We start from the raw sequence: 27,229 nt of genomic DNA, 5'->3' as shown, positions 1-27,229 counted from the left end.
CCCAAGGACTTGGGCCATCTTCTACTGCTTTCCCAGACCATAGCAGAGAGCAGTTCAGCCGGGGCTCAAACCAGCATCCATGTGGGATGCTGGTACTGCAGGCGGCAGCTTTACCAGCTACATCACAGTTCCAGCCCCTACATGTCCTGTTAATGACAACCCACAACTAGAACACAGGCCTCAGGTCAATTCCATAAAATTCAGAGGAAGGATCTAATCTGGAGGCCTCAAAAGTCAGTACAGGCTGTTGCAACACTTTAGCTAGGGCATTAGTATTTTTTTTTCATAATAAAGTCTTCCAAGTGTCTTCCAAAGGTGCTCAGGAATCAAAGAAAAAGGAGAAAATCAAAATGAATAAAGAGAATAGGAATTGTAACTATGGCCCAAATTAATGCCCTAAATCCTTGCTGTTGATCCCACACCAGGTTAAGCTTTGAAGCATTTCTAGGTAGATAGGTAGACCAAGAGAGATCTGATGTGAAAAAGGTCAGTTTCTATTTTAATAGATTCACTCTACTCCATTTCTTTTTCTCCAGAGTTCTCCTTAGGGGGAGATAGCTTTTAATTATTCCAGTGTCAACAAAGGCATAAAGAAATATCCATATTCAAACACGTCCTGAGTGTGAATTCTAATTTTTGATTATATTCTCCCTAGGGCAATGCAAACTTAGAATTCTCATTGCGGAATTCACTAATGATACTAACTGACCAAATAAAGAATTGTCATACTGTGGTGTCAGACCAATTAATGAGCTGTGAAATTGCTTTTGTGGAATGTAGCCTGCAAGTTTTATTTAAAAAATTAAAAAGAAAATACAAAACTCCATTGTGTGTAATAAGTATTTTTTGGATGCTGTGTTTCTTTAAAATGGCTATTTCCTGTGTTGTCTTACATTCTAAAGTGTGCAGGTATGCATCAAATAAAAATGCTATAGTCTACTCCATCCAACTATGTGCTTTTTCTGCCAATTTTTCTATGTTATGCAAATAGTACTGTTGGTAGGGCAATACAAATTCCATGAATGATTGATGGATATTGGGACATTTCCACGATGCTGACCTGAAATATGGTAGATTACATGTCCTTACTACTAGCTGTGTATTAGAATCACCTGGGAGATTTGAAACAAATCTGATACCCAGAATATACCCTGAACCCTTTAGATGCGAATCTCAAATTGTGAGTTCAGGGAACTCATCTTAATTAGCATCTCAGCAGGTGTTTATTGCTGAACAGTGTGGCTCAGAAAGACCAAATGCACTCTGCAATTACCCACCATTCCATTTGCTGCTCCCCATTTCTCGCATGTTGGCTTCTTTCCCACTGGCCCTGTGGAATTCAGTCTTCCTTCTCGACATTTCAGTTAAGTTATCCTTGTTATCTGAGCAGGCCTGAGGCAAAGCCTGTCTTGTATGCATGTCTACCATCTCAAGTCCTCGTCTCCCAGAGTCAATTCATTAAAATGTTCTATAATCCCAGGCCTCGACAATCATCTGATTGCATTATAAACTCTTAACTGACTTGTAGAATTGCAAATGGGAGTCAAAAGAGAGAAGTGGGAATTCCTAAGCACCTCACGATCTAAGCAGGTTTGAAGCTCTGCACTATGCAGTCACTTTTGGACTATAGTCCCTTCAGGGTGCCATGTAGTGTACTCAAGTTATTGTCAGCTAACATGCATCTATGGGTGCAGACATGGAGTCACTGGAACCCCATGCACATTGTAACTGATGCGTATATGTGGGGATGAAGAGCAAACTCATTCTGGGCCAGTAGAGAACTCCCAGCTGGACTCGGGTTCTATTTAGCTGGTGATCTTGAGCTCTTCTCAAATCCAATACTTCTAATTCATATCTACAAGTAAAGGTTCAGTTAATTGTGTTTCCTGAAAGAAGGCCCAAGGGCAGGGTCCATGTGCATGTAGTTTCTGAAGGCAATGCTCACAGAGGAAGGAGGCAATGGCGTTGAGGAAGCAGCAAAGGGAGAGAAAGGAGGGAAGTAATTGTGCGGTTTTAGGCAAGGTAATGTTTAGCAGCTACAGGATAGTAGCTTTAGATGGTAATGAGGACTACGGGCTGGGCCTGTCTGTGGGTATGCCAGGGAACATTGGGACAGCAGCGCTGGGATTGGAGCAGAGCTCAGAGTGCAAACAGGAGATGAAGAAAGAAGGGACTGGCAGAGTGGCAGCCTGTGGGACACCGAGGTCAGACCAGGCAGAGGTTACCCCAGCTGTTTGAGAGAACAGAGAGGGAGAATGAGGCGTAATCTCACTGGAGGGTACTACGGAGCCGGTGCATCTAGAAGAACAAACAGGATCACCTCTGCGTCCTCAGCTGTAAGTCCTGGGAGTCTGCACACTGGTTTCCACTTGTTGGGCTGCAGGTTTTTTTTGATAGTCTTCTGTTTGGAGCTGCTTAAGCCATCAGTGTGGCCAATGACTTGATTCTCCTGCGTGCTAGCAGCTGAGCATCCATGAGCATCACACTCCAGCATGGGAAGGCTCTTCACTACAAGGGAGCATCCAAATCCAGCTCTGAAAATAAAACCACAGCCATCAGGATCCACAGTTATCCATGATCTTCCTGTGACATTTTGTCCCCCACAAAATGGACATCAAATAAGGAAATAGGCCTTAGACAAGAAAGTCAAAGGGCGAGATGAAGCCTATAGGGAGAATAAGATGTTTTCATTTTGTTGATTTTTATGTTTCCATTAGTGATAAAATTACCAGGAGGGAAATGTGTTCTTATTTTTAAAAATATTCAAGAAAAATAATATTAATAAAACAACATGATTTCTAGATATTTAAGGCAGAGAAAGGAAGTCACCCTAGACAGGTGTGCATGGGAATGTAAGAGGTATAACAATGCAGAGAAGTTAAGGATGAAGGACCTCAGAAGAAGAAATGACTGACAAAGATGACACTCAGAGAATTCACAAAACTTACATTAATATGTGATGTATTTCACATTAACACACTCCATATAATACACCTAAAAGTCATGTATAATGTATGTGACATAAGACAAATGTTCCCATCCATATATATTTATCTAGTTGAAATTATTATGGAGAGATTTGGGAGATACTAAAAATAACATTAAATCAATATTGCAGTCAATTATATGAATACATTTGAAAGGGTTGGAGTTTGGTGTAACGGTTAAGCTACTCTTTGCGACACCTGCATCTCATGTCAGATCACCTGGGTTCACATTCTGACACTGCACCGATTTCAGTTTCCTGAAATTGCATAACCTGGGAGGCAAAAAGGATTACCCGGGTCCCTGTCACTCATGTCGGAGACCAGGATTAAATCTCTGGCTCCTGACATTGTCCTGGCTCAGCCAAACTGTTACAGGCACTTGGGGAATGAACTAGTGGGTATAAGATCTCACTGTAACTTGCTCTCTCTTGGATCTTCGGCCTTTCATGTTAATTAGATAAATTTTTAAACATTTAGACGCTGGAGAAGAATGAGAGAGAGAGAGAGAGAGAGAGAAAGAAAGAAAGAGAAACTGTTAGACACGGAGAACCTGTCAAACTCCAGGTATAAAAACAGGCAGTGGAGTGTGAGAATTAATTAAATTAAAAAGGCAAAAAAAGCTTTCAAAACCCCCTTGTCTGCAAAACTTCATCTGGCATCTAGCTTGCTGCTCACGTGTCCATGGAAAGTGGGCAGAGCTGAGTGACTGAGTCAGTCGGTGAGTCTTGGCTGAGAGTGTGGGACTGTAAGGAGAAGGAACACAGAGATCAGGTAGGAGTTGGGGGAGAAAGAGAGGAGTGAATAGGACAAGTGCGTGTCAGGGACCATGTAGTCCTCACTGTCAGTGAGCACTTTCCATGAGACTCTGCAGGGTGCGAGACTGGCACTCATACCTCTGGGGATCCTCAGCTCTCCTGAGGACATGGGTCTCCTCATTCCTCCAAGGAGGGCATCACCTGTTGTGAGCCACAAGGAGTCCCAGAGGCTCCAGCAGAAGTGGAGAGGATGAACAGGACCCAGATGGAATGGATGTGAGGGGAAGGAAATGCAGTTTTAAGGAGATTGGAGCAGAATTGGATCTTAGTGGGGAGGAGACTGAGGACGTGGCCATGGAGATGAGTGGAGCTGATGAGGTGCTGATGAGTTGACTCAGGGGTGATGTCATGGGCAGGGCCAGCTCCACACTGCTGCGGGCTCCTCTCACTATCCCCCCCTCTCCCCCACTCACCCTCTCTCTCTTCTGGATTGTTCACATTTCCTCAGAAATGTCTTTTTGTCTGTATTTTAGTTCCTGTCCCTTAGAGCACATGCTATCAGACTCTCATCATTGATGCCTGGATTCATGCAATCCCATCCCAGGTGCTGTCTCCGATTCTGTCATGTGCACATTACCAATTACGTCACCAATCTTAGAACCCCAAGTCCTGTTCTTACGAAGTTCCCACTCTGCTGGTGAAAGCTCTCACTGCCCAGTGCACAACTCTACTCCTCATTCTGCCTCTGTAGTCCTTCCTCCTCACGTGCACGTTCAAATCCAGCATCACTTCCCACTCCCTGATACCAGTCCTCCCGGGGTCAGGCTGATCCCTTCCTCACACCAACCCTGCAGGTGCCTCCCAGAGTCCAGGTTTCTATGCAAAAGCTATTTTCTTCATCACATGTGCCCTGTACATGAGACAATTTCACCAAGTTTGTGGAAAAGTAGATAGAAGATAAGACTGCTTTGGTGCAAGAAAATTGAAATATCTGCATAGTTTTTCATAGCACACATTTTCCTTTAACTTTTTGAGGACTTCCCCATATTTCCTTCATGCAAAGTGTTTGCATACTGACTCATCAGTTGCATGAGACCCTCACTAAAGTTGTATAATGATTCTTAGTGGGCCAAGGAGTAAATGTCTTAAATCAACCAACCTGGTTGGTAAATGACTTATAAAACCCATGTCTCCCTCACCACACATACATGAGAGAACCTGGGCAGTCCTCAGCACCCTCTGCCTCACATGGAGACCCCAGCACCTACTTGAGAGAGTTCTGTGAGGACTGAATGGGTCAAGCCTACACAGAGTGCGCCCAGCAAAGGCATGGCTCAGCCCTGATGCAAACGCACGAACATCACTTCACCTTGTGAATTGTTGTGCTCCACGTGAAAAGCCTTTGCTTCCTTATGGCTCAGGGAGACACACAGGAGATAGGAAACAGGACTGTCCCAGGATGAAGTGGCTCTCACTGCTGTAAGGGTTGAGGCAACTTTTCTCACAGCCAATTGAGCGACACAAGAGGTTCTTCCTCTTCCTATACAATGGTATGAATAAGGACTCCTAACAAGCCAATAGAACTCTTCCCAGTAGAAAGCTGGCCTGGGAGAAGAAAGGGAATGTGTCCCTTTTCTCCACACATTTTACGTAGCTGCTGTCCCACGAGCATCCAGCTCACCAGGAACATTGCTTCTGGAGATGATGGGGGGAGGGGCTGCTCTACTTGGGCATAGACTGGGTCAGAGCCCCTCACCTCCACTGCTGCTGATGGTTTATGTGAAAAGTAGCTCTGAGACTAACACGTGGTGGAAGCTGTAACCCCAGACACGGAGGGAATCACTGTGCTGTGCAGAGGATGAAATTCAAGGCCAGGTGGGAGGATGGGAGCCCAGACAGCATCACTTGGAGGGCACCCCTCAGAGGAAGCAGAGGATCTCATGTGGGGTCCAGAAATCAAGATAGCAGACCTCCAAATAGTCAGGCAAAAGTGACAGCAGTGTGGAAGGCAGGGAAGCCTGGCCGCCACTGCTTAGGGGGTTGATCAAGGACACGCAGGAGGGCGAGGGCGTCCCACACAGGAAGCAGGTCTGCAGACATCACACACAGGTGCTGTGGGGGTGGCTGTTAGACACCCATGAGCTCCTTTTGCTCTGCACTCTGTCCTGGCTGTGGATTCATGGCCTCCACTTGCCAATGGGGACCAGGCTGGCAGCGACAACAGAGCTCCAGATGTGCCTGACCTCTGTGCCTACATCTGTCTGAGCACCTGGTATAAGCTGAGATGATCTGGGGCCTGTCTGTAGACGCATCTCAGCCTAGCAGAGCAGGTGAGCACAGAGAATGTGGATGCGCCTGGGAGCACCTCGATGCACCTGCACTGTGATCAGTGAATTCAGTGCCCACATCTGAAGGAGCCGACTTCAGGGTCATCAGGCAGGAAAGTGGTACTCCTGAGAGGATCCAGATCTGTGGCTACTCTTGACCTCATGAACCATATTTACAGATACAAATGCCCACCTCTATAGATTTTCCTTTGCTCATCAGCTTCCAAACACATCTCACTACCTGGAAGCCAGTGATTCCAGTTCTCCATCTTCCTCCATCTCATGGTTTTCTGGAAAAAAAAAGCACCAATATCCAGACTGACATTCAATAGCTCTGCCTTGCCTGGTGCACACACAGCAGCTCCTGGGCAGGGAGACAGAGCTTGTCTGAGTGAGCTAAGAAAGCACCTGCAGAACTGCACTGAATGACCTCATCTGTTGTGTTTAGGGAGTGGCCTGGGCTGGTAACACAGACCCACCACGCAGAACATCCCCGGTTTAGTAGCTCATCATCATGCCAGGTTCTAAGTTTGATTTGGCAATGTTAAAATATATTCAGGTTGGGGCCAGCGCTGTGGCACAGTGGGTAAAGCCGCTACCCGCAGTGCTGGCATCCCCTATAGGCGCCAGTTTGAGAATCAGCTGCTCCACTTCTGATCCAGCTCTCTGCTATGGCTTGGGAAAGCAGTAGAAGATGGCCCAAGTCCTTGGGCCCCTGCACCTGTATGAGAGACACAGAAGAAGCTCCAGGCTCCTGGCTCCAGATTGGCGCAGCTCCAGCCATTGCGACCATCTGGGGAGTGAACTATTGGATGGAAGACCTCTCTCTCTCTCTGCCTCTCCTTCTCTCTCTGGTAACTCTGACTTTCAAGTAAATAAATAAATCTTTTTTTTAAAAAAAATATGTTTAGGTCTCCAAATCACTGGATACTGGTCCAGTTTCTTCTGGATTTCTCACCATAATCTTCTCCTCCTACAAAGTTACTTCCCCTTCACACACAGATCCTATTTCTGTCCCTAAGAAGAAGCTAAAACTCTATGTATCACCCCAGTAGGCATCGGGACTTCAAAGTGGCCACCAACTAGGCTTCTGCATTGCAATGGGGAAATCTCCCTTCACAAAGTGTGCTAGAAAAAAACCAACATTTCTACAGTAGATGCTGCTATTTTAACTAAATCCATCCCAAAGGGTTAGGGGTTCACAAATTACAATTTAAAAATACTTTGTAAGGATCAGTTGTTTGTCACAGTGGCTAAGCTTTCACTCAGAATACCCACATCCTATTTCAGAGCACCTAGGTACAATTCCTGGTCCCATTTTCCTTTCCAGCTTCCTGCTAATGTGCATGCTAAGAGGTAGCAGATGATGCCTCAGTACTTGGTTCCCTCCCATCCATGTGGGAGACCCAGGATGAGGTCCCTGGTCCCAGCTTTGTCCTAGCCTAACCTTGGTAGTTGTGTATATTTGGAGAATCAATAAGCAGGTGGGAGTCTCTCTCTCTCTCTCTCTCCCTCTCTCTCTCTCTCGTTTTCTCTCTCTGATTTTGAATAAATAAAAATTACTGTACAAGTGGGTAAGGATTTCACCATTTTTAGTTCATTCATGGACAGCACCTCACTCTGTTGTTTTTTTTTTTGTTTGTTTGTTTGTTTGTTTGTTTGCCTTTTTTAGCTCATTCATGGACAGCTCTGTGTTACAGCTGTGAAGCAGCATTCGGTTGACCCATTTTATAGAAGAGGAAACAGAAACCCAGGAGGGAGAAATTGATCTGTTGTCCACATTTGGTAAAGACAGCACTGAGGGCAGAGCTGGACCTTCTCCTCTCAGTCCAGGCTCTTCACCCTCTAGCAAGCTGCCCGTTGTCCATCACCACTGGGTGGATGCTGCATCCTGCTCCAACAGCCACATTACCTCAGGGAGGCTGGGGACGGTGGGGAAACTGCATCCTCCCAGCCAGGGTCTTCTCCTCGCTGTTCCCACCCAGGCTGTGCTAATCTTGTGATTGCCCCAAATGTGCGGTGGAATCCAGTGTAGCTGCTAAAACATCGTTGGTGCAGGTGCACAGCAGCTCCGGGTGTTCGGTCACCTGGGCAGAGCCTGAGGGTCAGGCTCTGCCTTCTGCCAGCTTGCACGCCTCTGCCAGCTTCTCTCTAAGGCCCTGGCCCTGGTGGCTGTGAGACTCGTCCTGGGAGAGGAGGCCCTTGAGACGTGCATAGAGGACGAGGCTGGCATCACTGCCCCCCACAGCTTCTGGCGTAACTGAGTCAGCTGTCGTCCTGAACTTGAATTAGGAATTGGCTGTCCTAGGTGGGGTACAGGAAATTTCCAGAATGGGATCTGAGTAATGATGGGTGATGCAGACATTGAGAAAGGATTCTGGGAATACCCACAAAGCCCTCCAAGTGTGACTCTGGCTGAGTTTTCTTGGGCTCTGCCTTTTCCATCTCTTTAGGCATTTGACAGGCAGGGGCCCAGTGAAAACACCCCTGTGCGTGGCAGACTCCCAGAGGCCCTGTGACAACCAGGCCTCCTTCTCTCCATGTGGGGAGGAGATGGAGATTTTTATTTTGCCTGGTGACTTTTCCAGCAACGAAACACCTGCCAGCCAGCTAAGCTGAACCATGTAGAAAACAGCAGTACACCTCACTCTGGCCTTCACCTTCACAGAAGAGAACAAGTACAGGGCATGCCTAGACCAGGTTAGTTCACTTGGGCTGAGACGGACGGTACAAACCCCAGAGAGCACAGATGATGCAGATTGGTGGCGTGAGTGAAGCCAGGCAGCTTCCCTGAAGGCTTTTCCCAGAAATGTGGCTGCCTTTGCCCTCTCCTGTTTCTTGCCTGCTCCCACTCATTTTTCTCCTGTCCATGGCCTCCCCTGAACTCTGTTGTTACCTGGGTATCAGAGAGTTCAGTGATCCTTGATCTTTGTCTTTCTCACACCCATGAAAACCTGCAAAAGGAAGGAGAGGGTTGGAGTTTTGTGGCCTCTATCCCAGTAGGTTCCCCCTCCTCTGACTCAGGCAGTCCTGATCTGCCTAGGCCTCAATTGCAATGGGAGAGAGGACAGAGCTGCAAATGCTGCTCGTCTAGTGCAGTCTCCTGTGTGCTGGGGACCTTGGACAGCTCTCTGTCAGGGCCTGTGACCGCCTTACCTTGGCTGGGCTTGTGGACAGGGTGCTTTGCCAGCTTGTGTCCCTCTGCCAATCACTCTTGGAAGCCCTGGACCTGGCAGCTCTCAGAGCCATCCAAGGTGAGAAGATCCCGAGATGCTTATGGAGTGAGAAGGAGGCATCTCTGCCTTCCTGCAGCTGCTGCTTTAGTTGGGCCAGGTCTCATGCCTGAACTTGTGCTAGAAATTCAAGTTCCCTGAGGTAGGGTAGAAGGGAAGATTTATAGCTGGAAGTCAGTGAATGACAGGCTGTTGCACCTTTGACAGAATATAAGAATAATCCTTTAAAATATTCAAAACAAGATTCTGTTGCACTCTTGGCAACTGCACATAAAGCTATTTTCATGTAAAGTACAGGAGCCAGAGTCGCTCCTGAAAAATTGTAAACTTCAAGTTCTTGTGTCATCTGGGTCTTTTTGGCCTAATTTTGTGCCATGAGTTTTTTCTGGGTCTAGTTACCTTCCCTGCTGTGAAGTCACTGCCAATGACCTCAAATGAATGCATCCTGCCTTCTAACCACACAGGAAGAGACGTGATGGGGTCTGAAGTCCAGGACATCTCCCAAGACTGGTTCAGACTGACTCTGCCAGGACTAGAAAGGGGATACAGGACCTTGTGATGAGGGCTACGTCATCCTTCGTTGGTGAATGAAATTGGACAATCAGCATTTGCACTGCAAATGGGCTCCACTGCTCTTTGGTCTCTCTAGGTCCTGTCTGGGTCTTACCAGTCCATGTTATTCATGTGGGACAGGGGTTCTCTCTCTCCTTCATCATCTTTGCCATCATCATTTTCTGTGGATGAGAAATGTACAGTCAGAAATGGAGTGATTCTGCTTCACTGTTTATAAACACAGTAGCCTTTCTGCATATGAAGTCATTTATAAATGTCGATGTATGACTTAGGACACATTGAGGGAATCATACTCAAGAATCTCACATTTCATCTTGTTTTTAATATTTATTTATTTATTTGAAAGGCAGAATTACAGAGAGGCAGAGGCAAAGAGAGAGAGGTCTTCCATCCATTGGTTCATTCCCTAGATGGTCGCAATGGCCAGAGCTGTGCCAGTCTGAAGCCAGGAGCCAAGACCTTCTTCCAGGTCTCCCATGTGGGTGCAGGGGCCCAAGAACTTGGGCCATCTTCCACTGCTGGCACTTCAAGTGGCGGCTTTACCCAATATACCACAGTGCCAGCCCCTCATTTGTCTTTAAATTAATGACCTGACCTTGTTTGACAGTCCTCAAGACAAATTGTCTTTGGGCTGGAGTGTCATCATCATGGCCATTTCTGTCTAAATGTGGGGAAAATTAAAAATGTCTATTGCTGGGGCTGGCATTGTTGGGTAGGGTTAAAGCCACCGCCTGCAGTGCCAGCATCCTTTATGGGTGCTTGTTCAACTCCTGGCTGCTCCACTTCCAATCGAGCTCTCTGTTATGGCCTGGGAAAGCAGTAGAAGATGGCCCAAGTCCTTGGGTCTCTGTACCCATGTGGGAGACCAGGAAGAAGCTCCTGGCTCCTAGCTTCCAACTGGCCCAGCTCCAGCCATTACAGCCATTTGGGGAGAGAACCAGCAGATGGAAGACCTCTTTTTTTCTCTCTGCCTCTGCCTCTCTCTCTGTAACTCTGCCTTCCAAATAAATAAAAATAAATATTAAAAAAGGTCCATTGTTCCCCACATCACCAGATATTGTCCAGCATCCCTCTTGATGACTCCATCCTATCCCTTTCCTGCTACAGAGGTTGGTACCCAAGCATAGGCTCTGTATTTCATCACAGCTTTCCTATGGAGATGATCCTCTCCTCTAAGAAAAAAATCAGCCCTACCCACAGTACACACCTCACCGTATGTACACCACAAGTCAGAGAAAGAAAGAAAGAAAGAAAGAAATTAATTTGGGCTGGCACCGCGGCTCACTTGGCTAATCCTGTGCCTGCGGTGCCGGCACCCCAGGTTCTAGTCCTAGTTGGGGCACCGGATTCTGTCCCAGTTGCTCCTCTTCCAGTCCAGCTCTCTGCTGTGGCCCAGCAGTGCAGTGGAGGATGGCCCAAATGCTTGGGCCCTGCACCCGCATGGGAGACTGGGAGGAAGCACCTGGCTCCTGGCTTCGGATCAGCGCAGTGCGCCAGCTGTAGCAGCCATTTTGGGGGAAAGGAAGACCTTTCTCTCTGTCTCTCTCTCTCTCTCTCACTGTCTAAATCTGCCTGTCAAAAAAATAAAAAATAAAAAATAAAAAAAAGAATAAACAACAACCCTAACCCTAATTTCCTCAAAAACCTGGGGAGACTCTTAGCTTCTGTTCTGACATGTTGGAATCTTTGACGTCATTTGTCCTATTCTGGTAATAAGAAAAATTTTGAACAAGCTGAAAATCAACTACTCTTACATACATGAGAGAGAGAAAAAAGGAAAACTGTCACAAAACCTGGTTACATTCACAGGTTATAACAAAAAATTGCTACTCTGCCCGGGAACTCAGGGGTAGGAAGCTACATGGGAATTTGTACTAGAACAGGAAAACCCAAGGTGTAATTGACTAATTGATGGAAGAGTGATGTAGAGGTCTAGGGGGTTAGAGAATCAGGAGGATCAACAAAGCTTTGTCAGTTTTAATCCAGGAGTCTTTGGAGCTTTTCACACTGAAGACTGGGAGAATCCTTGCATGTTTTGCAGGGGTAAGTTTAAAACAGAGTGGAAGGCACATTTAAAACTATATCCAAAGGTGCTGACAATGTGGCACAGCAGGTTAAGCCACTGGTTGCAACGCTAACAACCCATAAAAGCATGTGCTGGCTTGAGTACTGGCTATTTTGCTTCCAATCTGGATCCCTATAATCTGCCTAGGAATGTAGCAGATGAGGCTCTAGCACTTGGAACCTCACCTCCCACATGGCAGACCCAGATGGAGTTCCTAGTTCTCGACTGGCCTGGACAGTCCCAGCCTTTGTGGCCATTTGTGGCCATTTTGGGAGTAAACCTAAATTTGTATATATGAAATGTATAAAGTTTTTATACCTTAAATAAAATGTTTCTAGGTAATAAATAAATAAATAAAATTAACTTTAAAAATAAACAATGCATTCTGTTCCTGCTAAGAGAAAATTAAAAAAAAAAAAACTGGAAATTTACTGGATACTTATTGAATTGTAGGAAGGGAAATACCCAAGACCATTTATCCCAAGCCTTCTTTCTTCCATTAAGATGGTAGGTGAAATACCAAAAAGTATGTGTGAAGATCAAGGCCAGGCCACAGGATAAGTTAAAAAAGATAACATAGAAACATAGGACTACAGAATGCTTCCCTTCATACTATACCCAGGCAACATATTAGTTGGGTTCTTGTGTAATATCAGGGAGGATAAAAGACAAACAACTATATACCCAGAACTTATGAAAGCAGAAGTCTCCCAACTTGACTCTCACTGGGATTAAACATGACAATAGGTCTGATCTGATTTCATCATCATTTAAAAAAAATCATCTATTATTTTTCACTTTATGTTTCTGTGTGGGAGCAAACTGTTGAAATCCTTACTTAATGTATACTAAGCTGATCTTCTGTATATTAAGATAATCGAAAATGAATCTTGATGTGAATGGAAGGGGAGAGGGAGTGGGAAAGGGGAGGGTTGTGGGTGGGAGGGACGGTATCGGGGGGAAGCCATTGTAATCCATAAGTCGTACTTTGGAAATTTATATTCATTAAATAAAAGTTAAAAAAAAAAGAAAGCAGAAGTCTCAAGAAAAACCGAGACAACTAAGGATATGAAAACAAGAACAGAATATGAAAAGTTAGCTGTTTATACATATAGCTATAACAGTCACTAAACTCAGCTTAAACTTTAACCAGATAACCAGAAAATATCACCAAAAGACATACTGATCTCAACTCATGTCACCCAGTACCCAGTATCATTCTGGCTCTTAAGTAAAATAAAACAAAACAAAGACACAAGGGATTTTTAAGAGACAGATCCAAGAATCAGAGTCACACTCAACTATGACAGATATCTCAGAGTTATCATACAGCATGGACTTTAGTAGGGAAAGTGGACAACATGAAAAACAGATGGATAGGCAAACAGAAGATGGAAATTCTTTGCATGAATTCAAGAAAGGCTAGAAATAAAAACAACATAACGGAACTGAAGAGTGCTTTCGATGGGCACATCTAGTAGCGTGACTGTGGAAGGAATCACTGACATTGGTCAGGGGCATGGCCTTCGGGAACAACTGGACAAGGGGTGCAAGCTGGAGGAACATCTTTTCAGCAACTTTACCCCAGGTAATGCAAAAACAGAACCTGATTACACAGAGATGGTCCAAAATGTCAACAGAAACTTCTGCAGTGAATTACAAAGGGGAAAAATAATGGGAAAAAAATGAAAAAGCATAATGTCCAGGAGCTATGAGATGTATATGTTTAGGTGCAACACAAGCATAGCGGAGCAATGGGGAAAAAGAGAAAGGAACAGAAGTGTAGGAAATAATGCTAACTGAGAATGCCATGAAATTGATTATATGCTAAACCACAGACCCAGGAAGCATTGAGAACAGGAGGCAGGATAATTATCAGAAATCTTCAGTCACACTATGCTGCAACTTCAGAAAATCAAAACCAAAATCTTAAAACAGGACCTGGAGTGTCTCCACCATGGCCATTTCTGCCTAACATGGAGAAAGTTAAAACTGTCTATTGTTCCCCAGGTCACCAGATATTTCCAGCATCCCTCTGGACGACTCCATCTGTCCCCCACTCCTGCTACAATAATGGTGCCCAGGCACAAGGCTCTGTATCCATCACAGCTTTCTCATGGAGCCAATCCCTTTCTCTAAGACAAAAAAACAGCCCTAACCACATCACACCCTCCTGAGGATCTTACAGGACCACATCAGCTTCTACAGCACTAAGTGGGAACATTCTCTGCAGGGAAAGTATTTCAAGGTGAACCTCTATGTCTTGTTCCTTGACCAACTCCACCTAGTGAGAGTTGCCAGCATTTTGGAGTGCATTAGTGAATATTCCTGATTTTGGTGCTGCAGCTACCATGAAAGGTATTCAAAACCCATGTCACATATCATAGGTGAATAATCAGAAGTTTAGAAAGGATAAATCTGAAACTTACCCACTCTGAGAAAAGACAGCACCAATGACAGAATGTAGGGAACTGTCACTGTTAGTCCAGGGCTTTCTGTCACCCTACAAACACCTTCTTCCCTCAATGTTGGCCTGCACTCCTGTGTGTCTCCTCTCTCCCTTCCCATCCAGACAATATTAGTCTTGCCATGGCCCCAAACACGATGTGAAAGGATAAACCTGGTAAAATCCCCTTAGTAGAGGTGTGGAGTCCTTTGGGGGCCAGGGATCGTAGAGTGTCTTTGTATAATCAGGCTCCACACTTGCTGTACTTGAGGTAACCTTGCTGGAAAGGTGTTCTTCCATCTTGCACCCTTGTCCAGTTGTTCCTGAAGGCCCTGCCTCCCAACTGATGTCAGTATCATCCTGGGTGAAGAAAACTGAGACGCTGATTGCGAACCAAAGAGGCATCTTTGCCTTCCTGTAGCTGTGGGTATATCTGGGCCAGATCTTGTGCCAGATCATAAATTAGGGCATCATATTTCCAAAGGTAGGTAGAAGAAAAAGCATCAGAGTGTAAAATATCAGTGATAAGGACATAAGAGAGATTTCTGTGAGTACATCCTCTGTGGGCCCTCAAATGTAAATCGACCTCTGCGTACATTATTTTCTTTATTTACATATAAAAGCCAGTGAAATCCTGAGCCATTGTACACCTAGATATTACACCCTCTTGGATTTTCTGTTCATCTAGATAGTTTTCTTGACAACAAGCCAGGGTCAGTAGTGCAGACAGCGAGTGTTCCTGCTTTGTTGATTTTAACTGAATGGGAGAAAAAGTAGAATGTGTGAGTGTCCAGATATATAGGCAATCAGAGTTCACCTCACTGATCTATCATACAATGTAATTTCAGAAATCAAAAACAAATGTTAACCATCATAGGAATATCAAAGACAAAAGAATATGGTTTCAAGAGAGCCTCTGTGGTTGTCTGACGGGAAGAAATGGATATAATCAGCAGATCTGTTACCCCCTGGGTCCTCAGATGAGATCCATGACTGTTGCCTCAGTTAGTATGAACAGTTGTTAAAGATCAGCTACCTGCAGGCCGGCGCCGTGGTTCACTAGGCTAATCCTTCGCCTTGCGGCGCCAGCACACCGGGTTCTAGTCCCAGTCGGGGCGCCGGATTCTGTCCCGGTTGCCCCTCTTCCAGGCCAGCTCTCTGCTGTGGCCAGGGAGTGCAGTGGAGGATGGCCCAAGTGCTTGGGCCCTGCACCCCATGGGAGACCAGGAGAAGCACCTGGCTCCTGCCATCGGATCAGCGCGGTGCCATTGGAGGGTGAACCAATGGCAAAAAGGAAGACCTTTCTCTCTGTCTCTCTCACTGTCCACTCTGCCTGTCAAAAAAAAAAAAAAAAAAAAAAAAAAAAAAAAGATCAGCTACCTGGGTGACATTGGATCTTGCCCTTTCAAGCTTTTCATTTTTCTGTAAACAAAATTAGACAGAGCCAGTCACATTACAGAGTCCTTACTGTTCAATGGCAAAGGTGCAGATATACATACTCTCTGGCAAACTCAGGACATTGTGGGGGCATCACTGTCTCTTGATGTATCCTGTGAGAACTGAGTGGCCTCACTTTCCTGAGCCATCCAGTGGACACTGCCTGCTGTGATACAGCAGCACATGCCCACCTCCTAAACTGAGGCAAAGAGTTAAACTTACATTTTTCCCATGGTATCATAGGGGACTGGCCTGCTATTTTCTGGAGGTGTCATTTCAACTCGCCCCAGCAGATAACCTGCTTGCTATCAGTTGGATGAACACTGACACTGATTATTAGACTGATGGGTACCATGTATACAAACTCTCAAAAAGGACTAACCTTTAGTGCTGTTCAGAGCACCATGATTCGTAGACATTTGCCAGTCTGGCTGTGTAAGGGAAGGGCCTGCCCCACACACAAGCTGATGCTCTCCTCCATTTACCTTCCTTTTCTTTCTCTCTCTCTTTTTTTTTAATCTTTAAACATTCATTCCATACAAATTTGATGACATATATTACAAAGCTGGTAATGACACAACAGAAAGCTTACACTTTAGCTTTTCTTCGAAAGTCTCTCTAAGAAACACTGACACTGTGTTAACCAATTCTTTATCATTTGTGAAGTTAACAATTGTCTGTGTCAAATGCAAACAACAGAAATAAAAGAATAAGTGAATTGTAATTGGAGCTATTTTGGTTTTTGGAGGGAAAGAGTTATTTATCTGAAAGGCAAGGGGAAGACACACACACACACACACACACAAACACACACACAGATCTTCTATCCACTGCTTCACTCCCCAGATGGCAGCAATGGCTGGGGCAGGGCCAGGGTGAAGCCAGAAGCCAGGAGCTTCTTTCGGGTCTCCTATGTGGGTGACAGAGGCCAACCACTTGGGCCATCTTCCACTGCTTTCCAAGGTACATTAGCAAGGAGATGGATCGGAAGTGAAGTAGCTGGGACTGAATCAGTGCCCATATAGGGTTCTGGCATATCAGGCAGCTCCTTAACCCACTGCACCACAGCACCATCCCCTGCTATGATCATGCTTATACTGATAACTCTTCATTTTTATGAGGGAAAAAGTCATAATTTATCTCTAAAACACATGAAGTGAAAGATATGATTAAAATACTACAAGCTACTTATCTTTTCAAAATACTGTAAACTTATTTAGTTCATTTTTATTTCTCAATGATATACAGGGGAGGTGGGCCTTGTGGCATGGTGGTTCAACAATTCACATCAGACTTCCTGGGTCTGAGTGCCATCTCTGCTTCCAAGGCAGCTTCTTGCTAGTGTACCTGAGAGCCAGTAGATGATGATTCAAGTACTTGAGTTCTTGCCACCCACGTGAGAAACCCTGATAAAGCTCCTGGCTTCAGCCTGGCCCAGCACTGGCCATTGCAGCCATCTAGGGAACAAACTAATAGATGTAAGCTCTAATCCTCTGCCCCTCCCTCTCTGCAAATCTTCCAAAATAAATCTTAAACAAAATTGTAATCTGGCTGTACTGGTGCAGAAGTTCAAGTGGATAGTTATGCTTAAGCCTAAGGGCCTACACTTTTGATCATGACTTAGAAATTAAGAAGGGCAAAAGCTTTGGAAAAAAGGAATACAACTCATCCCTTTGCTTTCAAACAGTATCTTCTTTATCTAAGACTACAGGAAATGCAGTTCTGATCTAGTAGTATATGTTCTTATTTACATATTATTTAAGAGAATTGCTTTCAAATAATAAATTATGGTATCAAACACATACCAGAAGTAAATATCGCTAAAAATAATTTCACTAGAAAATGGTTTATTTTTGAGATATGCAAAATTTCCTTTTGAATGCTATAAGAACTAAGCTCTGCTAAGAAAGCAGCAAATGACAGCAGGTTTTTATTTTATTTTTTTATTTATTTGACAAATAGAGTTAGACAGCGAAAGGGAGGGACAGGGAGAAAGGTCTTCCTTCCATTGGTTCACCCCCAAAATGGCTGCCATGGCCAGCGCTGCGCCGATCCGAAGCCAGGAGCCAGGTGCCTCCTCCTGGTCTCCCATGCGGGTGCAGGGGCCCAAGCACTTGGGCCATTCTCCACCGCCCTCCCGGACCATAGCAGAGAGCTGGACTGGAAGAGGAGCAACTGGGGCTAGAACTCGGTGCCCATATGGACTACCAGCGCACAGGCGGAGGATTAACCAAATGGGCCATGGCACCGGCCCCAGCAGGTCTTTCTTATAACGTGCTGCACTGGCTGAATCTGTAGGACAGATTTCAAGGGCTACATGAGAACAGGACTGGAAAACATCCCCAAATTATAGCGCCTGAGGAACTTAGCTAATTCAATACCCAGCTGGATGAAGAGAACAACAAAGGCAGTCCACGATGGGAGTTTCTAGGGCGAGAGGGGCATCTGTTATCCTGAGGTCACACAAGGAAAAATGGAGGTGCCCAACAATGTGACAGTGGCTGTCACTTCAACATCTAAAAGTACCTTCTTTGAGAATTATCAGTCAGCATACAAGACTATGTGCTAAGGTCTTTCAGGACAAGGATTCCCGCCCCACCCCCAATTTGTTAAATTCCATTGGCTCTGCCAAAGACTGACACTTGCCCCAAGTAAAGGATCACACTGCTTCTCCAACATCCACAGAGTCTTGGGTGTCTCCACCAGTCCCTTGGATCAGAACAGACATCTGCCACCATCAGTTCTGTACGAGGGGACTCAGGGAACTGGCTCCAGGAAACTGTTACCATTTGCAAACTCTGAAATTTCAACTTACCTATCATGAAATCAATCCTCAACTGGCAGAGAATACTTCAGCACCTAGGCTGTCCCTGTATGTTCAAGCTATTCTTCCCACATAGCTAAGTCCATTTTAGGACACCTGATGCATCCATAATTGTATGCCTGCTTTTCTACTTCTTCATTTATTTAAGAGGCAGAGAGACACAAGAGAGCACTCCATCTGCTGATTCACTCCCAAAAGCCTGTCAGGGTCAAGACTGGAGGCAAGAACCAAGAACAAAATCCAGGTAACCCCATGTGGGTGGTAGGGACCCAACCACTAGAGCTGTCACTCTACCTCCAAGGGTCTGCACTGGCAGGGAGCTGGAGTCACGAGCCAGAACTGGGAATCAAACCTGCATACTATTACATGGGTCACAGGTATTTTAAACACTAGGCTAAATACAATTTAGAGGTTATTTAATTTTAAAATAATTGAAATTTTAGGTACAGAGGTGGTAGGCATTGTCGGAATGGTTAAACCACTGCTAAGGATACCAGCATCCCATATTGGAGGGCCTGAGTTTGAGTCCTGCCTGCTTCTGATCAGCTTCCTGCTTATGTACACTCTAGTGATGGCCCAAGGAACTGGCCCCCTGTCACCCACATGGGAGACTTGGAGTTCTGGGCTTTGGCCTGGCCCAGCCATGGCTGTTGAAGGCATCTGAGGAGCTAACCAGTTGATGGAAGATTCTGTTGCTTTGCCATTCAACTAAACTCAATGTATTAAGGGCAATCAATGAAATAATATTATGGAATGGCAATCAATGGAATAATATTCAATGGAATAAAGAGAAAGAGGTAGACATGGGATAAACCCATTTTTCTGTCCAGTGACTCATCAATTTCTGTCAGTTATCCCAGCTCCATTATCTAAATAACAAGCCTCGTGTTTATAAAACTGGTGTAAGATTATTCAAGCAAAAGGGTAGTTTGGTGGAGGAATAGATGTTCTTAACTTGTACATTATAGTAACTTTGGAATAAACATAACGATTATTTATGTATTACCAAGTCAAATTCTTGTCATGCCTTATTAGGATACCATTAAGGATGCCATCGGATCACCATCTGGAAGGAATACAATTTTCTGCCAATTCGCTATCTTCCCCAGTCTAACAAAATGAATAGCTGCTACTCCAGGGACATAATCTTCACACACGGCACCAGCCATGTAAAGCCAGACTTCTTTTTTTTATTTGGTAAGGCAAAAATGTTTATTCCACACACTCACAAAACTTTTGAATTTTCCCTACGTTAGCACACAAGTGGGCATGTAGCTTATAAGGTGTACAATAGCATGCTTCCAATTTACCTAGGAGGCAAAGTGATGAGTGATTATAATAAGAGCAATAAGTAATAAGCATAATGTTTACTACATTGTCCTGTTTTATGTCAAAGTTATTTCACTCAGCTTTTCCTTCCGTTACTCCATTGGTTTCCTTTCTTCTCCATAACGTGCTTTCTTTATTTGAATTCCAGGACACCCATTCTCTGTTTTCTCCTACTTCTCTTAGCTGCTCTTCCTCCTTGTTGCTAATTCTTTCTTTTTTCCCAGCCATTTAATGCTGTGAAAGGACTTAGTTCATGGTCCTCTTTCTACTTAACCCTCACTTTCTTGATCTTATCAAACTTCATGGCTGTATGTTGTGAATCTCTGACATATAAGGGTACTTCAAAAAGTATGTGGGGGCAGGCATTTGGCTACTGGTAAAGGTGCAAATTAAGATTCCTGTGTCCCACATTGAGCACTGGGGTTTAATTTCCTTCTCTAGTTCCAGCTTTCACTAATGCAACATCCAGAAGGCAATGGTGATGACTCCAGCAGTTACGTCCTTGCCACACATGTAGAAGAAGTAGACTGAGTTCCTGGCTTCAGCCTCAGCCAACTCTTGGCTGCTGTAGGCATTTGGGGAGTGAATCTCCCTCTCTCTCTCTCCATGAACTTTTTGAGGACACCTTGTCACACTACAGGAGCACAAAATCCAAGAGGGCTCATGTATAGCATTCATGAATGATAGAGAAACCACCTGAAAGTCTGACTTAGAGACACATGGCTTTATTCTACCTAGGGGAGTGGCCAAATGTATCTGGTTGGTGAGTAATCCATACCACCTGGCCAGAGTGCACAGCATTAAATAGCAAGGACAGGTTGCTAGTTAATGGTTCAAATAGCAGACATGTTCCTCACTGCTCTACAAGGCTATCACTCAAAGACACAAGCCAAAGCCATATCTGATTTACATTTGCCCTCCCCACCAGAATCTACTTAAGATGCTGGGGTGAAAGCCAGACTTTTACATTCACAGCAAAAATGGGCCTGGTAAATTACCTCTTACATTTTTTCAGAAGAACAATTCTGAGAAACTTTCTATGGGATATAAAGTAGCCTTCAAACACTATTGTGCATTCAAGAGCACAATAGTATAAATCACTTTAATTAGGAAAGAATATGCAGCTTTAAGCATAAAATTTAAAGGAATTTCTCAAGAAATGTCTCATTATGTACAGTTCAGCACATGCTCAATCAGACTTACCCCTAATGGTAGAGTCAGAAACGAGCCAGGGGGTTCCAACTCAATCCCATCAAGGTGGCATGTACCAATGCCATCTCACCAGTCCAAGTGATTAGTTTCAGTTCATAATTGATCATAATGATAGGATTAAGTGTCAAAGGGATCACATAAACAAGACTAGTGTCTGCTAATACTAACTGATAGAATTAAAAAGGAGAATGATCCAACATGGGAAGCGAGATAGACAGCAGACTCATAGAATGGCAGATGCCCTAAACAGCACTCTGGCCTCAGAAACAACCCTTAAGGTATTCGGATACGGCTAAAAAGCCCATGAGCATTTCTCAGGCATGGAAAGCCAAGACACTGTGGCAAGAAAAAATGACCTAAATGAAAGATCTCTGTGAGTGAGATCCCAGCGGAAAGAATGGGCCATCAAAGAAGGAGGTACCTTTCTCTGAAGGGAGGAGAGAACTTCCACTTTGACTATGGCCTTGTCTAAGTAAAATCAGAGTTGGTGAACTCAAGAGGCTTCCATAGCCTTGGCAGCTCATGACAAGAGCCTCAGGTGATTACTGATGTCATAAACAAGAGTGTCATTTTGTTAAGTCAACAACAGGAGTCACTGTGCACTTACTCCCCATGTAGGATCTCTGTCCTTAATGTGTTGTACTATGTGAATTAACGATATAGCTAGTACTCAAACAGTACTTTATGCTTTGTGTTTCTGTGTGGGTTCAAACTGTTGAAATCTTTACGTAGTATAGAGTTGATCTTCTGTATATAAAGATAATTGAAAATGAATCTTGATGAAGAATGGGATGGGAAAGGGAGTGGGGGATTGGATGGTTGCAGGTGGGAGGGTGGTTATGGGGGGGAAAAACTGCTAATCCAAACGTTGTACTTTGGAAATTTATATTTATTAATAAAAGTTTAAAAAAGTGTTATTTTTATAGCTGAAGACTGAGGGATATGTCTTTATCTTCCTGCTTGATAGAAAGACCTAACAGTGGTTCCTGTCTCTGGAACTTCAAGGCACCCACAGGGAGGCAAGAACACAGCTACCTGTAGGTAAAATAGCTATTTATTCAGCCTCTTGTTGTGTCCAACGGTTCTGTGCAGGTACCACTATAATCAGCACACCGTTTGTAACAGGCAGGATTGCAAATCAAGTTATATTTAATGTTACCTGATTATGTAAAAACTGTAAGGTGAAAATGACACATAATTCTTTTTAACATTCCTAATAAACAATTCAGCAGGAGATGTCAGGCACAAAATCTTAGTAAAATATGACACAGCAAGAACAATAATGTCATTCGCACTTAAGTTTAACTTGTCATAATTTGTTATCAATATACAAAGACAACAAACATTTTAAATATTATATTTACTAAGATTCTGGCAATAGCTTTATGTAACAAGACCACTGCATACCATCCTGCCACTCAACTTGTTTATGGTTAACTCTCAGCTTCAATATGAAGCTGTTAAAAAAAATGAAAATCTTGCTTTGTACATGCTAAAGATCTTGGCATGCATGCCATTAAACAAAGTAATGAATCTAAGAAAGCAAGTATAAGGAGTTAGCAAAGGCTAAACATTGCAGCCTAAATGAAATTTGTACAAAAAGTAACTATCACTGTTTAAGTAAAATTTTCCTGACTGATTAAAACTTGACGATATAAAACATGCATTTTAAAAACTGTAGCTATCAAATTCAAAAGTTCCAGGATCTACTTGAAATGCTTCCTTTCCAAAACCAAAGTGAAGTCAAAATTAATTCAAATGGCATCCATTTTGATGTTAAAAATATTCAATTCTTGTTCAAGTGGAGCTAAATCCCAGAGACTTGGGGGCTTTCTCATGCTGCAAAGGACCTGTTTCTCTGGAGAGTCCCAGGATGAGCTCAGCAAAGGGCAAGAGTGCTGTCCGCAGCTCTGACCACCCCATGAAGCACAGCTACTGTGCGCACAGAAAGAGGATATGGAACTAGCCATGGAGCTCCAATCCAATAAGAATTGGTGGTATAAATGCCATCTTCACTGTTAAAATGATCATATTAAATGTTAAAGGCAACAGATAGATAGGTCTAAGTTTAAAAGGGATGATATAAATAGCATCAAGTACCCGGTAAAAATAATAGAATTAAAAAGGAAGGAAGGGCCAACATGGGAAGCAGTCCACACAGCAGACACCTAGAATGACTTTCTCAGTAAATAACACTCTTACCTCAGAATCAACCCTTCAGGCTTCCTGGTTGGGCTGAAAGGCCTGCTAGAGCATTTCAGGCATGAAAAACCAAGACTCTGACAAAAAATATCCTACATGGAGGATCTCTGTGAGACCTCAGAGGAAAGAAAGGGTCATCAAAGAAGGAGACACTCTTCTCTGAAGGGAGACAAGAGCATCCACTTTGCTTATGGCCATGTCCAAATAACGACAGTCTATGTTCACAAAAGGCTTCCAGAGCCTTGGCAACCCATGTCAAGAGCCTCAGATGATCACTGACGTCATAAAAAAGAGTGTTAATTGTTAAAGGAACAACAGTAGTCACTTGCTCCCCATGTAGGACCTCTGTCCCTATTGAATCGTAATATGAGAATTGAATGCAAATTCTTTCCCCAAACTGTACTCGATATGTTGTGTGTGGGCATGGGTGCAAATTGTTGAAGTCTATGATTAGCAACAAGTTGGTCCTCTGTATATAAAGTCACACTAAAAATGAACCATAATGAAGAAGGAGATGGGAGAGGGAGAGGGAGGTGGGATGGGAGCTGGGGGTGGGGACAGGTATGGGGGAAAGAACCACTATATTCCTAAAGTTGTGTCTATGTAAAATGCATTCATTAAATAAAAATTAAAAAAAAAGAGGATGTGGAGGATGAAAGACATGCTATTCTGCTAGCTAAGGAGATTGTAATCCCTCCCCCAACCCTGACCCTGACCCTAAAAACTCCTTCTCCAGGTCAATAAAATTACAATATGCTTATCTACAGAGTAAGGATTCTGGAATATCAGTGGAATCCCCATTTTAAAAGTTTTAACTAGATAATATTATGCATGTTATTGTCCTTTCTTCCATTCTTACCAGTATGTGCCCATTTGCAAAACAAAAATGCTAATAATCAGTGATAGTCCTATAAAAGATGTTAACTCTGTTTAGTAATTGACTGATCTTGCTCTAACCTTAAAATTTTGTGATTATTGACCTCTGTTGCATTTATTCTAAAACCCCCCAAAATTATCTAGCCGTCTCAAATATCAACATTACCCTGGTGTATTCACTGCTGTATGTTCTTTGTTGCTGTTTTATGCCTTCATATTAGCAAAATATGAAATTCTGTGGAAAAAAAACTTTAAAAAACCCTTTGATCTTAAAAAAAAAAAACACCCCCCCTTCTGTAGCAGGAAACAAATTGCTTGTTCTGAGAACTTTCCCATCAAGAATTTAGTAGAAGCAGGTATACTTCTATCATTTTGACGTTTTTGTTAATGTTTCCAAACAAGGTACTTTGAAATCAGAATCACTTCTTATCGTTTTCATATACTTCTGATGCTCTTCATCACATTAGTGATGAGAAATGAAGTGTAATTCCCCAACCCCTGCCTGCAAGAGCTAAGTAGGATCTTACTGTAAGTTAAAGGGAGTTCTGCCCTAACTCATGGATTGTGAAGAATGAACTGCTGTTGGGTTTGATTGACTGTCGATGGACTGTGGTGTGGCGTATTGGAGGCTATTGAATGCAACTTACAACGCTTAATAAAAATCTTTATTCTTTTAGTATAAAAAAAAAGTTTTAACTAGAATCATCTGGTCATTCCTGACTACATCTTATAGACGTATCCAGAGCGTTTCTGTTGTTTTTATTAGATACTTCTAGTCATTCTGTTAGCTTCATTCCCAAGTATCTTAACCACTAGGTATGACTGCAGTGTCTTATCTCCCAGAGTCATCAAGCACTAGAAGAGAGAAAACAGGTGTCAGGCAGCAGGCAAGAGTCGTGGCCCTTTCACACAGTGGCATCTGAGTGGCTACTGCAGGAATAATTCCAAAACCAAGGAAGTTCATGCGTTTTAGTTGACTATGCCATAGTTTTCACAGTTGAAATTTCCTTACACATTGCACTTCATAGGGATCATGATTTGTCAAGTCAGGACTTGAACTTGCAGCCTTCTTTTTCTTCTTACTGTGTTTCTTATGCTTCTTTTTCTTTTTTTTTTTTTCTGTTGCTTTTTCTCATTCCTCACTGCTTTTCTTCCTTTTTGCACGTACCTCCTCAATGTAATCTGATTCTGACAAGGATTCAGATCACAAAGGCTTATCTTCAGGTTACATCTTTCTTTTTTTAGCTGAATCCTTTAATATCCTTTTCTTTCTCAGTTGCATCCTTTAATTTCTTTTTCTTTTTTAAACTGTCCTTACTGATTCAGTTTCTGACATGGAGCTTTCAGGAGATGAATGTGGATGCTTCTCTCTCTTTTTTCCTTGTTTCTTATCCTCATCTTCACAAACCAAAGCAATGCTAGAGGAATCAGAGCTCAATGAAGAAGATGAACACCTACCTGATTTCTCCTTTTCTTTTTTCTTTCTCTGCCTTTTTTGATGAACTTTCACTTCTATTTAATTTCTCTCTGTGGTTTTCTAGCTGTTTCCACTCCACATTCATTTTTTTCTTCAAATTCAGGCAAAGCCTTGGAGCCTTTCTTTTTTTTTTTTCTAGGTGCTCTTTTACTTCTTCCCAGGTAGGTCTTGGCCGATTCAGATAATCCTGGATTGTTGGCTCTGAAGACTGGATTGGACCCCTTGATCTGGCCATTGTTATTGGATTTATACAGGCCACCTGATTGTCCCACTTACCCATGGCACCCGCCTAAGCCAAACAGCCAGATGCGGAAGGAGACCAGGCCAGAGACGCCTACCCTCCTTTTCAATTTGGCCTTATGTCTTGAGTTTAGACTCTCAAGCTCAGCCCGGACCTGCCAGCCATCCTGCATCCCCAAACATTTTCAACCCAGGGAGACATGGAGGACACTGAGACAGATTCTCTCGCATCCCAGAAGCACGCTCCTCACCACAGGGTGTCCCATGACTCTGCTGGTGTCCCAAGGAGAGCCTGTGTCGCAGGAGTAGGACTTCCCTCCCACAGGTGTAATCCTGTTGTTGAGGATGTTGCCGATGGGAGCTGCGGTGTCAGAGATGAGCAGAAAGTTTCATGTTCCTCTAACAGAGGTCCTGTGGAGAGGATTGCACTTCCCTCAGCACCACCAGCTCAGTGCTTTGCCAACTGGGCTAAAAAGGAAGCTTGAATAGACTGACAGGAAACCCAGTGTCTGCATGATCTCATGCAGTACAAAGAAGATTCCACTACAAGACTATTTCACCTGTTTCTGAGACAAAGAAGGTGCTCTGTGCTTGAACCAGGAATCAAAATCGGCATTTTACCCAATCCCACCTTATGCCTCATTTCATTTCTCAGAAGAAAGAAAATCATTCATCACTTTGGTTTACACTTTGTGTAGCCCTATGGAACTTACCATATTTCTGTAGCTGGTTGGCCAGGGCATAGGCAATAGTCTCAGATACAGGAAACCTCTCTTTGAGATCTTCAGACTCCTGTTGACTCTTTACCAGCTGGGAGCACAGGTCCTGGATTTCCACCCTTGAATCTGATGGAGCCCTGGAAGACCCTGCCATGCTGATGTTTTTGACAGAAGAGGTAGATTCAGAGGCCACGGAGAAGAAACCCAAACATGTGATGGGTTAAAACAAATGAAGTCAAATAGCTTCAATAAGGACTTGGGGGTGACAATAACTGTCAGTCTTACTGTGGAGAATCACTGATCAAGTGATTGATCAAACACCCAACAGCACCTGGAAGTCCTTAATCACACAAACAAGGATAAAAATGCCAGGGCCCAGAGCTGATAGCACTGCCTGTAGTAGGCCTCTACCAGGGTGAGGAGGTAGGGTCCAGCATACCAGGTAACAGTCTGGAGTTTCCATAACAGAATTAGAACTTGGAGGGCATCATGGAATCTTAAGTACCCCTGCTTTTCAGTTGGCAAAG

At 43.8% G+C, this 27,229-nt stretch overlaps 1 protein-coding gene across 1 annotated transcript; it reads right to left on the bottom strand.

The window, feature by feature from the left end:
- Nucleotides 1-8,174: 8,174 nt before the first annotated feature.
- On the bottom strand, nt 8,175-26,037 carry LOC100344999 (protein FAM133B). The gene is given in 8 exon segments (XM_089299379.1): nt 8,175-8,351; nt 9,702-9,834; nt 9,970-10,036; nt 11,521-11,581; nt 25,279-25,509; nt 25,511-25,587; nt 25,590-25,762; nt 25,764-26,037. Coding segments are annotated over 8 exon segments (1,179 nt in total). The 5' UTR covers nt 26,024-26,037.
- Nucleotides 26,038-27,229: the final 1,192 nt, after the last annotated feature.

Source organism: Oryctolagus cuniculus, chromosome 7, assembly GCF_051225735.1.
Source record: "Oryctolagus cuniculus isolate XC-2025 breed Fujian yellow rabbit chromosome 7, ASM5122573v1, whole genome shotgun sequence".
In the NCBI taxonomy this organism is placed as follows: Eukaryota; Metazoa; Chordata; class Mammalia; order Lagomorpha; family Leporidae; genus Oryctolagus; species Oryctolagus cuniculus.
The sequence above is the reverse complement of the archived record's forward strand: the minus strand, read 5'-3'. Positions and strand labels throughout refer to the sequence as shown.